Below are 16,008 nucleotides of genomic sequence, written 5' to 3'. Positions count from 1 at the left end.
TAAAGTGGCAATCCATTCCATTAAACACACACATAAGAAATGCTTGAAATATCTATGAACTCTATCCATACATCATAAATTCTCTCCTAAGTGCTGAAACACAAAAATAGATACATCATTTTCTATTGATGCTTTTTAAACCAGACAGGGTGCTTCAGTGACTCTAGCTGCAAGTAACAAAGAGCACCGATTTTTGCCCCATGCTCAGCTGGTCATGCCACAAAGCAACAGGAGATGCTTTCAGCAATGCTCATACTGTGCACAGCTGAAGGCCCACACCCTCAACATGCCATCATTCCAGTAAACAGTCTGTTGAGAAAATGTCAAATTCAAAGCACTATCCAAAAAAAAAAAAAATAGATTATGTTCAAATACTATTCTACACAAGCAGGACAGCTGGGCAATGCTACCTGCACACAGCTGTACAAATCAGTTCCTTTCATGTGCTACACAGACACCACTGCAAGACTTTTCCCTCCACCAGCCTGCACACAACTGAAGTCTGAGCTCTGCCTGAATTTATTTGGTTTCTCTGCTGCATTAATTCTGAAGCCAAAGGATATTATTCATCTGCAGCCCACCCTTAACCCATATGGTCTGTGCAACAGTAGCCTCATAAAAACTGTCCCTTCTCAAATCTTGGATGACACCACTCCTCAGCTTCAGCCAGAAAGGATGAACCTTCTTTGTATGGTGACTTCTAGTGCTGGGGTGGCACGGGATGCACGGATTATCAGTTCACTGGAGGATGGATACTGGAGCAACTTCAGAGTATAAATGAACCAGTAGGAAGCAAAAGAAGCTGGAAAGAGCAAACTGAACAGAAAAGGCCAAAGAAACAAGTGAAAGGCAAGAGTAGAAAATGTAAATATTTGGGGTATTTAGTGTAGCTTATCATACACTTGCCAGATGAGAGAATGAACTGTGGGCCAAAGGTAAATCCAGTGGATTATCATTTCCACATAATCTCCAAAGTCTGCTTGTCTTAATCTATCTCTGATGAGTTACAGGTGAAGTCTGGGCAAACATTTTCTTTATTATTGCCTGTTGACTTCAATTGTCAACAGAGGCAAGTATGGACTTGTTTCCTCATGAGAGCTGTAATAACAACTGCATAGCCTGGAGGGGTGAAAGATCAAAAGAACTGGTTTGAGGTGGTAATTTGAGCCACAAGAGGGTCTGAGTCCTCAAATAGTTACCCTGTCCCACAACTGTAAAAGCAGTACTATGGTGGAAATGTCAAACACAGTAAAAAGAAATGCAATCCACACCTTCACCCAAGAAAATGTTCATTTCCATCTTGTAGCCAATAACCTTTTTGTTAACTCTTTTTCCAGTATCACTCTGATACCTGAAAATACATTAAAAAGGAACCTCATTTTCACCTTCAGCACCCTGCACTGGGGATAATTCAGAATAAGAGAGCACAAAGGTCCCACCAACTACACAAAACAGAGAGCTACACTTTCAGCTGCACGTTTAAGGCTGAATTTCCAGCCCACTCTTTCCACGCCAGTCTGGGCAGGGTCCCCCTGGCAGTGGCAGTCTGTCCTCCCACACCACACCCTCCCTCTGCATCTGCCAAGGCAGCACAGCCCAAAGCAAGGATGACTGCCCAGCTGATGTGCAGCAGTCACAGCAAAGCTCTTTTCCATGGGAACACAAAGTAGGTTAGCATGAGAAGGCATTTAGTAACTTGGACCAAAAGGTTTCCTTCTGCTGTTGAGACTTGTTATGGAGGGTGACCAATACCAACTTTGAAAATTAGTCATTTTTGCCACCCCCTTTCCTTTATGTACTTCCCCTGTAAGAGCAGTGACACCAGCACTACTGGAGCTAAAGGGAAAACAAAAAAGCCTCTGTGCAGTGCCTGCCTCACCATCTGTCTAACACTGACTTCTTGAGGATCAAGATGTTATACGTGGAGTCTGAGAAATGTCCCAAAGCTCAAAGACATCCATACGTCTCACAGACAAGATTTATGGTCAATGCACTGTATTCTAATTGTTTCATTACAAAATATATTTCCCACATTGTATTAATAAAAGGTCACTGAGAAAGCTATCAAGAAAGGTTTTAAAAATTAATTTAAAAATCCATCTGGCATGACATTTATCAAAGTAAAAAAGTAAATGCTGGAAAGTAAATCTTGTCATTGTTCTGTTTTCCACAGTCAGCCCTTTATTGCATCTTTTAAACAAAATGTAAGTCACCCTGGCTATAAACAAACAAAGAGGCTTTAAGGAAAGTCAACAGAGGCTGAGCTACTCTCAGACAAATCCATCTGGTTTAGATTAGGGTAAGGAGAAGACTTATTCAAACTACAGGAAAGCTTGAATTTGTGACTAAAATAACTCATAGGTTTTTCACATAAGACAAATAAACGTTAAGTTCTTTAATTTTAGAGTCTATGCACCCATTTACATGTGCTCTGCTGTGGGTGAACCCTCCCTCTTTGAAACTCACAGACCCAAGCAATAAACTCATACCTAAATTTAAATTTGTGAATACTCTCAGGAACATACATTAAACTTTTGATAATTTTACAATTTTGCATACATAGGCTTTAAAAGTTTTACTTAAGGCACTTCAAATTCTTCAGTGCTCCAACTTTTTCAATTTCTTAATGGTGCATTTTTTAATATATTTTTAAATCCACTTACAAACTGGTAAGTATTCAAGGAGCCACAACACTTTGCCTTATAACCAGTACCAATTGTATACATTCAAGTAGGAAATGCAGTGTGACTGGGATTTCATTTTGTGTAAGATGAAAGAAAAATCAATTTGTAAATAAGCTCTATTTCACTGAGATGTCTTTATAGCACATGGCATGGCTACTTTAGCACTTTTATGCAGTACATAACACTGCATAATAATAACACAGTTAATTTAAAATATATAGTAAGACCTCTTTTTTTCTACAATACACAATAAATGCAAATATTTCTAATAGGCATACAAGGTATTTTCAGTGGTTTTCATGTCCAACCTCTCAGCCAGATTCCAACACATCTGGGAAGCCCAAATTCCCCTCAGTACTCTCCTTTTGCATTAACTGGGTGGCAGTGCTGAGCACTGGTAATGGCTTTTTTTTTTTTTTTTAATTTGAGTAGTAACCTTATATTCACTTGTCAGGTCTAGAACTAAAAACATCAATATAAAACTATTTATTAATTATAGCTGTCAGGTGTCCAGCACAAATCACGTGCTCTACCCAGAGTTATACCAGCTCCCTCCCCTCCACTGTGTTCACTGTCTGCTCAGACAACTTATCACTGCTACTGGTGATTATTTTTTGTAATTTTTCACAACAGGCCACTTGGGTAAAGCAGCTGATTACATCTTCACCTTTTGCACCTTGGTTGCAATCCTAGTCTTCCCCTCCCTGAACCTTCCTCCAGATCCTTAATTACTGTTCCTCTTCACAGCTCCCAAAGCCCATGGTCATTATTTTGGTTTGAGCAGCACCCACACTACGCTTCAAACACACGTTCCTGTTCAAAAAATTTATAATCTATAAAATGGATTTTTCACACTTGAACTCCAAGCACATATTAAAAATTTATGATGTCCTGCACTTCTGACCCCCAAACGTTCAGCCCAGAAGTGTTTTCACAACCGTGACATTACAGGTAATACATGAGAGTTTGGGGGGGAGATGAAAGGAGCAGAATCAAATCTTTTTTTAATCTCCACAGACAATTCTACTACCACCACTATTAGAACTAACCATGAATAAAAAATACGGATTCTGGAGAAATGTGTGTGGCTGCAGAGTCTCCTGAGGTCTGGCAGTTGTACACTGGGGTGTCTTTTCACACCCAGAAAAAAAGGATCCAAAAAGGGATTTATTTGCTCCACATGACCTACCTGGGCTCTAGGAGCACCAGCTGGAAGCCACAGGCACCACTGGTGGACAAGGCAGGCCAAGACAGACATCCCAGATGAGAAGGAGAGACAACCTCTTGGAAGTGCCTGTTGGTCTTCCACAGCCACAAAGGAAGCCTCAGTAATTATGTTATAATAAACACCTGGGTTTCTGGCAATTAAAAATACTTGAGATGAACCCCAGCCTTTACCTTTGCCTTCTCAAATGAATAAAATTAATCATGCCCACTTCATATGCAGCAGTGAGTTAAATCACTGGGAGGGTAGGCTTGGGTAGGGGCCTCCCACCAGGAGTTCAGCACCTGTTTCAAGCACCCTTTGGTAGGGAAAAAAGGCTTAAGTACAGGTGCCCAGTGAAACAGGAGTATTTACAGGGTGTTCAAAATAACTGGTGTCACAACCAAGAGTAGAAACTCCCTGGGAAAAGAACCATATTTTCCTTCTGCATTTGTTCAGTATGTTGCCTAAATGGGGGCTGAAGTCTTCAAAACCCAGTCACAATACAATAAATAGTACATTCAATGCTGTTCTTTCTGCCCTAGTTCTTGCTGCAGAATTCCTCTAGCCAGACCAGCTTTGCTCCACAAGACAGGAAGTATTGCTAAAGACAGACATCACTAAAAGTATGTATATGCACAGTTCTCTTCTGGGTTAATCTGAAACCTAAACCCTGTCTCTAACTTCAGGGAAAAAATGACAAAATTATCTCTCTAACCAGTAAAAAATAAATAAATAAATAAATCAAATAAACATTTCTAATAGGAAAGGAAGTTCAGCTGTGAGAATCAACAGAACTCGGAAAATCTCAGTCTTTGAAAAATTGTAAAATGGTGTAAGATAAGCATTGGACAAGAATGTCCTGCAGTGGATACTGTGCTAGACAAGGGCTAGACTAACTGTTTCCTGAAATCTCTCCAACCCTATTTTCTTCAACACCTGTGGTTCCTCAGGGGAAGAGCGTAGGGGAAGCACTCTCGGCCTCACCCACCCAAACAACTTCATCAGACACAAGGCTCTTAACAATACAAAAGGCAGTGGAAGAATTCTGACAGACACAAGCACCATCTGGAAAGAGATGCACTCACAGTCTTCAGTAACTACATTTGGGTTTAAATGAATAAAATTAAGAAAGAGAGAAGAGAGATAAAAAACTGAAGACTCTCCAAAAATTGCTTATAAATCTAAATGAACCCTGCAGATGACTGGATCACATCCAAGCTGCCTCCAACACTCACAGTGCTTGTCCTTTCGTTAAAGGTCACTCTTTTCCAGGCTACTGAGTTTCTTTGCACATTTCTAAATCACACTTAAGCTCTGCTGCATTATACACATTTTTCCTTCACAGGGGTTAAATGAGGCAACAGTTTTATCTCAGGATAGCATAGTGGTTAGGGAAGACCACATCTATCAGTCAGCATGGTTAAGCAGGAGGAAATCTGCAGCTGGCTGTTACTGAATTATTTAGGACAAGAATAAGGGCAGACAGAGAATGAGCAGACAAATGGAAATACTTCTGCTTTCAGAGTGCAGGCTTCTTAGTCCAGCCATTTTTCCTTCTCTATTTCTGTGATATACAAATAACCTAGAAGACAATTTAAAGGTAACATCATACACCTTACATGGCCAAATTGATCCCTAATGAATGGAGCAACAATTTAGAGAAAAGCTCTCATAGCAGAAGTTCCTTATAAAGTGTGAAGAGCTGAATGGGCAATTTTCCTTTTTCTCAGTGATGCACTGGATTTAAATGGGAATCCCTCAGAGGTGGAATGTATGTGAATTCACAAATTTCCTTAAGAGAGAAAAGTATGGGAGGGAGGAATCAAGTCTCCAAGCCTTTTCTGGAAGGAAACACAAGTCAGCCTGAAAAAGTAATGTTACACAGCAGCACTCAAATGTTTATCTCTGGTGATCTTGGAGCCCAACCAGCTGAAGCTACCAAGCAGTATTAGGTAGTGTTTACATACAACAGCATGTAAGGCATTATGTCAAATTTAAAGCTGCTTGGCACCAAAAGACCTGATCTCACAAGATCTGCTATGTCATCTTTAAGTGAAAACCATTACTTCAAATTGTACACATTTCATTATTACACACATTCCCCCATTCACTACCTGAAAACTGGTCAGGAATAAATCTTAGTCAAAACCAGCCACATACTGTATTCTTCTTCTTAGCACAGTTCCATAGATAGCCACATAATGAACTTGCTTTAAAGGTAACATGCACCTCTATAAAGCTTCTCCATTTCCCACAAGAGTTCGTAAAATGCACACAGAATACAAGAAATCAACATCAAGGCTTAAAATCCAAGTGCAGTGACATTTACAGGCATGTGGCTCTGAAGCAACCTCCTGAGCCCCTTCCTCAGCAGCAAACTGTTTTGCAAGATATCTAAGCTGCAGATTAATGCTGTGCATCACAGCCCATCAGCAGCCACTGCTGAACTGCACATAGTGTTAGAAGCTCAGCACTAGACTTGAGGGTCAAGTTCATCTTTGATATAATCCCATGAAGCTCCCAGAGCTTTAGGTGTGACAAACTTGGCCTTTTGTGTTCTTCTAAAGGGGTTACCAGGTATGTGACAGACAAATAACATCACCTGCATACATGAAGCTAAAATAGCTGCAAAATCATCTGAGGAAAGGATCTCACCATGTGAGATAAGAAAGAAAATCTGACAGAACATCTTTCAAAGCTCTTCAACTCATGAAACATGGCTTAGAATACCACTAGCTGATAAAAGATAAATATGTATAGATTTCAAACTTTATCTGTATCTCTCTGTATGTCCACACACAAACACAACTCAAGTGGCTGAATTATCACTACTTACTAGACAAGCCTGAGGCAGGAAGCTGTTCACCCTGGAGATACTCCACATGCCCTCGAGGTACTGCTGAGCCTGGATGGTGACAGAGCTCAGGGCACCACTGAGACCGCTGGGCGCCACCGTCACTTGAACACTGGAGTTGGGAAATCCGCCCACGCCTTGAGACCACCCGAGTCCTTTCTTCCTCTCTGCCGCAGAGAAGAGACTGGGAGACTTCCCAGGCTGCCTGCCCACCTGCCCAGCAAGGAGTGGCAGGTCCCTCTGGGAAGAGACAGTGACCATCCTGGGTACCATGCTGGCCACCGCCCCGGCGCCGGGCGGCAGGTCGGGCATCTCTGGGTAGCTGCCTTGGCTCAGGGTGTGCATCATCTGAATGGCCTCCTGCTTCAGCTGATTCAAGTGAGTGGCACAAGTCTCACATCTGCTCTCTCCTTCATTCCTGTTTTTCTGTAAATAGTCAGGCACTTGAAGCTTGTCAAAAATTAAAGCTGATAATCGTGGGTCCTAAAGAAGTGAAGAAAAGGGAGAAAAAACACCATACTCAGTTACAGCAGTGCAGAAAGATAAAAAGGAGAGAGGAAAATAAAGTTCTCTGATTTGCTCTCCGCTCACGGAAGTGCTTTAAATCTGTTCTGGTAACTCTCAGCATTTTTCCTGCTAAATACCCTAACAGGCCCGCAGTCGATTAATAAACCATAAGTGAATTCATTTGTATTAGACCCAGCATGAAAATTATCATCAGAATTAAACAGTGGAGCAGTGGTGCTCTTAATAACTGCTCATTCTTCTAATTAACTCTCCTTTGGAGACATCTAAGGCACCCGTGTTTCCCCCGCTCAGGAACAATGTTAGTTGAGATGCTGAACCTACAAATATGGTAACTTGATTCAAAGGCATACCACCATTAGAAACCCAGGAAAATTAGACTTGAAAGTATTTTTAAAAATTAATGTGTGACCTGGTAAACATCTTGCTGCTCTTACCCTGAGAAATGATTAATCAAGTGGCATAAAAGCCAGTTTACATGGGGCTGCCCACAGGACTGTTATTTCTGATCTTTGCAAACCAGATGGTTGCAATATTCCCTTCCACTACAGTTGCTTTAATGAGAAATAGATTTGAGCCCACAGCCATGTGTGAAGGTGTGACAATGAGCACACTGCGACCTGATTTAAAAGCAACACCTATTTTGTTTCCACAGAGCAATTCCCCACCACCCCTTGGCTAGTTCATTTTAAGGCTGCTGAGACATTTTAGAAGCCAGCACTGTGTTTCCACTTCAGAGATAGAGTTTCCTATCTCCTGAAACACACAAACGCCTTCCCATCCCAGGCCTGCTACTGTAAAGATTAGTCGAGAGATTAAATCCAGCCCTGTCGTAAATCTGCTATCGAGACTAACATCAGGCTGTAAAACTGACCCAACTTCACACACTCTCACAGAGCTCTCCAAACAATTAAGGTTTTAATGAAATCACAGCACAGCCAAAGGTTTATTTATATAATTATTTTAAATGAAAATATTTGATTTTCTTGTTAATAAGTAGGACACACATAGCTGGTAAATCAGCCATCCAACATATGTTGGGGATATCCCCAGATTGGCACTTGTTTTTAAAAATGTATTACTTTATGCCAAGCTGCAATTTCTCTCTAGGAAATGAATGTCCTATTAGAAAACTAATTCTGGTTTTAATTACAATGCACATCAATAAAACTCTTTAAAGAAGTCTTGGCACTGGTGCTTTGGCTTTGCTCTGAAATCAAAAAGTACTAAAATACTGCTTAACTTCTGCAGCAGCAGTACAGAATTTATCTCATGTTCAGCTGTTGGACTACTCCTGCAATAGTTTTAATCTCTCACGAGGCACAGTAAAATTGATAGAAACCATTGTAAGTATATCTAGCATCAAGTTATTCCACAGCCAAAAGCAATTAACCAAAGTTGCTCTTTCCACAATAATCTAAATTATTGTTTATTGACTTAAAATAAAACATACTTCTCAGGCTAAGAAAAGCTACTCCTGCCACTGACTGAACAATAAATTGATTCACATTTGTGAACCAGCATAAAAAGTGAAGGGTAAGACACTGCTTCATTTTTTGTCTCTTCTCTTTATTGAGGTTTAGATCCTGCTAGAAATGCCTTTGAAGTTGCACCATTTGCTTACCCTCATGAGGAAGAAAATTCTTTCCCACCAAACCTCCCAGAAGATGGTAATACTAAATTAAGAGATATTAGTCAGGCAAAAAAAAAAAATAAAAATAAAAAAAAGTGATTCATATTTTAGAAACTTTTTTCTATCCCTTCAGCAGAAAGTGCTATTTGTTAGACTTTAAAAAAACAGACACTCAGTGCTGCAAGCACTATTTAGCCTCGGGCAAAACAAAGGCCATGCAGTCTATCTCCCAAGAAAAACAAACAGCACCGTGCTCAGTGCTCCTCAGAAACTACTCCAAGGGAGAGCCCTCTGAGCAAACACTTGCTGAGCTGACACACAGCATCTATTCAAGCAGCCCCAAAACACAGCTCCTTCAGCACTGGGTGCCCTGTCTGTGGCCAGGCACATCCCTGGGCTTGGATCTCTGATCCAAGTTGGGCACACAAGGAAGCACCTGCACGTCCCAACTGCAGGAGCCTCATCTGGCAATGCTTAAATTGCTATCAAATGTCAAAAGTTTCACATAAGCAATTAAAGCGAATTACTAGGTGAAACAGGCTTCTCATTTAAAAGAAATTACTTCTTTTGATGTGAAGAAAATTAATGACCCCAATTCTAGCTCCATAAACAGAGTTTACAGCATAAGGCAGATCAGAGTCAGCTCTGTCTCACAGTTACAAAGAAATCAAGTGGATGTCATATTAAACGGGGGAACAAAAATACATTTAAAAAAAAATATATATATATATAAAATTACACAGAGCAAAGCTTATAGGCACACAGCATGCCAAATTTAAACCTCATAATTTATTTATAGTAAAAAAAAAAAAAAATGGGGGGGCGCATCTCATTTCTAATGCTTGTATTTTGCCAAGCTTTACAAGGAGCCTCTTAACCCCCACATCCAGCCTCTGTGACCCCCAGTTTGCATTGTGGCCAACCTTCTCCAGCACCTCAGGGAGGGCCAGGCTGCATAGTTAGATTACTTTTATTTTTCCACTCTGAGAGACAAAAACACCTGGCTAATGGTTGGGCGTGAAGGCCAGAGGAAACAAGAGTTATGTTAAAAACATTAACCATAACTTAAAAGTTTATCCAGCCCCATTAAAGAGCTTTTCCTGCCCGGTGACAATGCCTGCTCCTGGGGAGCCCCTGCTTCAGCAAGGCTGGGGTGGAAGTTACACTCTTGTGTTTAACAGAGGGAAGAAATAAACCCAGAGTGACCAAATGTGTGACACACACGTGGGAGGGGTGAAACAGCCAAAGCCATCCTCACTCCAGCTCCACCAGCAGACAGGCAAACCAAACAAAAGAGGTGTGCAAATAGCTGAGGGGAATGGCACAAAAATTAAACATACAACACACAAGCCTCTGATCCAAACAGTGCTCCAAAACCTCTTTAGTCTGCTGTGCTACAAAGAACACGATTCTTTTGTTCCTCCACAGCATAAATAAACTGTGCTGTCTTTGTCACACCTACTTTCCAAATGCTCCTCTTTCCTCCTGAACAAGCAGGATAAGCAGATCACTGTGATGCTGTAACATTCACAGCTTCCCCACCCACTGCAGGAACGAAAACCCTGATTTCAGACTCAGCTTGATAACTTTTGCATACAAGTTTCAGATATTCAAACATCACAGACTGTTAGAATTGTAAAATAAATGGTCCCCCTAGGAACTGAGGAGCACAGCAGCCCCCAGCAAGGTCAGGGCATGAGATAATTACATGTTCTTATATGAGGACAAATTTTCTGAATGCTTGAATTTAGCACTGCTTTTCAGCAAGCAGTTCTTACAGACACAAGCCAGTTTGCCAACTGCTGCTGGGAGATTAAACACACACATGGAACCTGCCCACATGAGAGGAGCTCACAGAAATGGTCTGCAAGTTCAGCTGGCAGGATGGCAAACTTGGGAAACCAGGATTGTGCTCCCGGTATAACACACAGCAAAACACCCATTTCCTTCAGCGCTGGAGCATTGAGCCTGAAGCCTGCCTTCAGGCATTGCCTCTGAAAGCAGGAGTGGGGAAAAGGAGCACAGATCTGAAAGCACATCAGCAATTTGCACCAGCCAGAAGGGAACAGTCTCTGTAATCCAGGATTCCCTCCCTGGTATAAAGCTCAGCTCTGCTGCCTCCCCATGAAAGCAACGGGGGACCCAGCAAGGTCTCAGATACTGGGGTGCAGCATGTGGGGCACACCAACAAAACCCACAGCTCACAAATGTAGAACACTACATCCCCAGACCACTGCCCTTGAAACTACAGACATAACTCCAAGCAACTGGCATGTGGCCAGAGGCCAGTATCTCCAAAAATCCCTGCTACAGCTTAGACACCAAAGTCATAGCCAGGTTTTCAAAGCATGAAACACAAAATTACCTTCCTGGACCTGAACTATTATGAGAACTTGAAGCAGTTAGTCAGCACTTAAATTAAATTATTAAATTCTTTTTAAATTATAGCTCAATCTGCAATTTCCCAGCTACTCAGAGTTTGCAGCTGATTTTCTGCTCAACTAACAATAAAGAATAGAGAGCTTTTCCCCATTGCAAAAGAGAAACAAAGATACAAGCTTTGAATCTTACCTGCAGCTACTGACTTCTAACTCCCAAACTAAGCAAGAGAAGAGGAGGCAGAAAAGCATCTGGATTCTCACTTAAGAAGTCCCTGAAGTAATACCCACCCATCTGTAACCTAATCCTTTCAGCGAGGAACTATGCACAGAGTGCGAACAAACGATGACGAACAAACGATGAAAAGTCAAATTGCCAACAACCGTCCTCAGTAATTACTGCAATTCTGCCTGGCACTGCCTTCTGCAGTGCAAGTGTATCCAGAGCAGTATTCTGAATTGAACTGAATTAAAGTCTTGAGCTAAGTATTATTTAAGAGAAAGAATTGTTGAATGTCACACTGAAATATATAATTAAATACACACTGAGGTGAACAATATTTTAAAAGGATGCTTTTGGAAAAAGGAATGTACTATCCCAGTGCACAAGAATCAATGTTAATGATTGTCTTAATTGTCCTTCCAGATCTCTGCCACACTGCTTACAAATTAGTTTTTATCTTACATGGCATTGTGAAATATCACCTAATATCTTCTATATTGACAAATACCTTGAAGGCTGATGCCTGCTTTCAACTATACAGCAGTCATTGTGAAAACAAACAAAAAATAAAACAAAATTTAAAAGTGCAAGCAGTATATTCAGCAAACCCAAAGAGTGTTCAATGTAATCAAGGGGAAAAAAAAAAAAAAAAACAGTGCTAAAGATTTCTTTCTAAGAAAAGTTTCCAATTATCTGACGAATCTCAAGGGAGTGAAAATATGAGCTTTAAGTCTTCAAGTAACCCATGTTGTGAATTCATTCAGTCACCAACCTCATCTTATCAGAATATAAACAATCAAGGAAAAACAAACACATGAAGCTCTCACAAAAACAGAATTCACCTGAAGTCCCATCTCCTGCGGGTTAAGGGTATCTGGAACTTGCAGTGTAACTTCACTGTCCTTGAAAACATTCCTCTGAACAAGCAGGAGAGCAATCCACATTTCCAAAGTGAGCAAAATGTGCAGGCATTAGGAAAGTAGATAGATTTTTAAGGCTGAATTCCATTTGGCCTTTTTACAGTAGTGTCTCACTACCTTTAGGTGGAAGGTTAATTTAAGCCAATGGACTGTGGCTCTCCTCCCATTCTGTCTCCTAGCAGGATTTCTTCAAATCTCCAATACCATTATTCTGCTTCCAGCCACAACCTGAGGTAGTGCACACAGACACATCCCCCTGACTCTACCCAGCTGAGACTCAACCCAATTTCTTTTCATTTCTGGCATCCCAAAGAGTTCTGAAAAAAAAAAAAAAAAAAAAAAAAAAAAAAAAAAAAAAAAATCCAAGCACATTTTCTTACTTATAGAGAAAAATTACACAGTATCTCTTTTAAAGAGCTACCATCTTTCTAACAAAAGCCAAGCAATACAATAAATCTGCTCAAAACCGCATGGCCCTGCACTAAAAACGACTGCACTGTTTAGTTATTCGGCAGCTCCACTGAACTCTATTTATTTCCATTTCCTGCCCACTTTAACGTACTTCAGTGGCCTGCAGTAAAGTTAAAGCAATAGGTGTCTGTCATAAAGATGAATAGTGCTATTGGAATGCATAATACAGTGGAAAGAGGAAATGAGAGCAATCTGGTTTATTTACATCTCAGGCTCCCATCAGCACCTCAACCCACCTCCCAATGGCTTCAGCTGCCTTTCCTGTTATCTTGCTGGATAGTCCCCTGCAATGAGTTGGCTTTTAACCTCTCAGAACCAGAGGGGATGAGCTGATCTCCCAGATTTGCTTTCATGAGCTGGCAGAGCACTGGAGCAAACAGCCATGCAGTGTGTTCAGTGCAAAGAAAACAACATAAAGGTAGTGGTTGCCATTTAAATTAATTAAAAGACACAAACAAAACAAAAGACCCCAAAGAGATCTGCTATCACCGGTAAATTTAGATCAACACACAGGAACCTGACTACTTCTGAAAAACAGTAATTACTGTTTCACAAAATATTACTTTTAATCTTCTTTCTTTACAATCTAATTAAACAGATATTTTACTTGCCTTTGGAAAATGTTTTTCTTAATTTCATCCAATTTTAACATTTGGTGTGTTCTATAAACTACACATCCAAACTAGTATGCAATTTTATGCTTATTTTTAATAGCATATGACTTCATTTAAAATTTATGACTTTTAATTTGCATGTTTATTGTTGGTTTTAAGTAATCTTTTAATTTTCCCTCTTGGGTCTGAGGCTTACTATAACTTCTCAATGTAAATTCAGTACTGATTTTGTTCATGTGAAAACACCATCTTCCAACACACATTGTGTCTTTTTTAATTTCCCTCTTATTTTTTAATAAACCTTCAGAAAAGTATTATCACTTGGAACAGCAGCAAGTATGTGTAGAAATAGTTGCATATCTATCACTACATAATACTTTGTGTCTGAAAAGCCTTTGTTTGATTCTACAGAAACAGCCACTTGGATGAAGCTGACTTTCAGAAATTCAGACAAAAAAACCTCTTACAGAAATTAGACACTTTTGTTTAAAAGATAAAGAGCTTTCCATCCCTAATTATTTTTTCTTTGAAACCAGGGAATAAGTTTTGGTTAGCCTATGAGCACAGTAAATCTTATTATAAAAACTCTGCCTATTAGAGTCCCAACTGCATAAAAAGTCACAACTTCTCTTTCCTCTTCAAAGCAAACCAAGTGCTCATGGGTTAGAACAGCTGCTTGGGAAAATGATGCTGTCTGATGCCATCACATTGAATGCCACCAACCCCACAAACAGTTTGAGTTCAGTGAGGCTGCCCAGGTAATTGAATAGCTCTGAATGTCAGCATAGGGATGAAAATCAGAGCACAGCACCACTACACAGAAACGTGCTGCCTTGTCAAAATGCCTCAGAAACACCAGCTCTTAATATCATTTCATGGGAAACAAAAGGCTGTTCCTGCTATTGGAATTCAGTCGACAGCCTGTGTTTCCAGAATTACAAATTGCACTGTGAGCCTGGTGAAATGGGCTCCCTCACTGATGAACTCTGACCAGCAGCCCAGCCCAGCCAGCCCAATGGACTGGGAGAGCAGTCACGCCCAGATGAGATCTTCAGCATGTTTAAGTGATCATAACTTCATTTATCCCAGCAGAACTGTGCCCATTTGTATCAGACAGACCTTTGATGAGAGAGTTCAAGAACAGCTGGACACCAGCCACAGTGAAAGCAACTCTAGCTTAGAAAGACTGCATAGGAAAAAAAAAGTGCTTGGAACACTCCCCTGTATATGAACCCTGCCACTTTTTCAGTCCAACCATCTGAATCCAATTAACAGAACACTCAGCGGCAGAAGTTAGGGAGTGGACACATTTTCCAAATGAACATCATTAGCATAATGCAGATTTAAAATCAACTATGAAAACCAGCACTTGGCATTGGATCACACTCTCTTAGTGTCCCATTCACTTGCTCATTTTATCAATTATTTGGTAGATGAATACTTGAAGACTGTACAGAAACGATTTAGCCTTCACAACCAAGAGGCTGCCCATTGTGCACTCCCTTGCATGCTACAAATTACTGCATACAGTGCACAGTTAGCACACCATGCAGTTCTTATTATTACAAAAGAGGATTTCACTTATTCTTCATCCTAATTAAGTTTCAGTGCCTCAGTTTGACTGCTTCACAAAAAAAACCAAAAAAACCCAAAAACCTCCTTGGCTGAAAAATTTCAGGTTTACAATGAATTTAAGGAGTACTGTAGTGGAGTTGAGTTTTAACTTTTTCTCCTTGCCTGGACTTAACCAAGGGTGGGGGGGGAAAGGAAAAAAAAAACCTAACAGGGATGAATAGTCAAGGAATGATGAAGAGCATCTAACTCCTCAACCACAAGCTGGCCACGCTCTGCCTGAAGAGTCTGCTTCAGTTCCTTTGCATACTAGGTGGCATGGATGAGAAACCATCTCCCTCTCCAAGCTGTTCATCCAGCAGCTCTTTAAAGTGGATTCTTGGATGGCTTTTTTTAATACCACTCTTCAGCAGCACAACTTCAGCAAGTAAATTCACAAATCTGCCCTCAGCCACCTGTTGGTCCTGTGTCTTCAGTATCTCTGGACTAGGATGGAAGTATGGTCCATTGCTGTCCCTCAGTTTCAGGTAGGATGCTAGGGCATAGAAGTAATTCATCTCATTCTGCTCACCCCAGCCTACATTAGAAAAGATAAATATGCAGAACCAAAGGGATATCTGCTGGTGGAGGACACTGCACAAAGAACCAAGTGATCCTCCTATGGAATCCCATTAGGGTGAAGTATCCCAGCCAGATAAAACACAGCTGGAGACAGACCATTTGAGGAGTGTCTACAGGACAAATAGCAGTTTAAAAAACAAGGATGTTGCAGGAAGTTAAAGGAGTTTGGTTTATTTATTTTAGAAGAGTGGAAAGTAATCAGAGTCCTCCAATACAAAAAGTGGTCATAGACAGACTGGTGACAAACTGCTTTCTAGATCCACTTGGGTATGGAAAATAGGAAATAATTCTACTTTTAAGCAAAGG

The 16,008-nt window shown here is 40.6% G+C and overlaps 1 protein-coding gene across 1 annotated transcript in view; it reads right to left on the bottom strand.

The window, feature by feature from the left end:
• KIF26A (kinesin family member 26A) overlaps nucleotides 1-16,008 on the bottom strand; it is a 94,409-nt gene that overhangs the window by 56,666 nt on the left and 21,735 nt on the right. Inside the window, exon 3 of the mRNA XM_056493388.1 lies at nucleotides 6,728-7,228. Within this exon, the coding sequence (XP_056349363.1) occupies nucleotides 6,728-7,228 (501 nt within the window). The remainder of the gene's footprint in view (nucleotides 1-6,727; nucleotides 7,229-16,008) is intronic.

This window comes from Oenanthe melanoleuca, chromosome 5 (assembly GCF_029582105.1).
Source record: "Oenanthe melanoleuca isolate GR-GAL-2019-014 chromosome 5, OMel1.0, whole genome shotgun sequence".
NCBI classification, from domain to species: Eukaryota; Metazoa; Chordata; class Aves; order Passeriformes; family Muscicapidae; genus Oenanthe; species Oenanthe melanoleuca.
The sequence above is the reverse complement of the archived record's forward strand: the minus strand, read 5'-3'. Positions and strand labels throughout refer to the sequence as shown.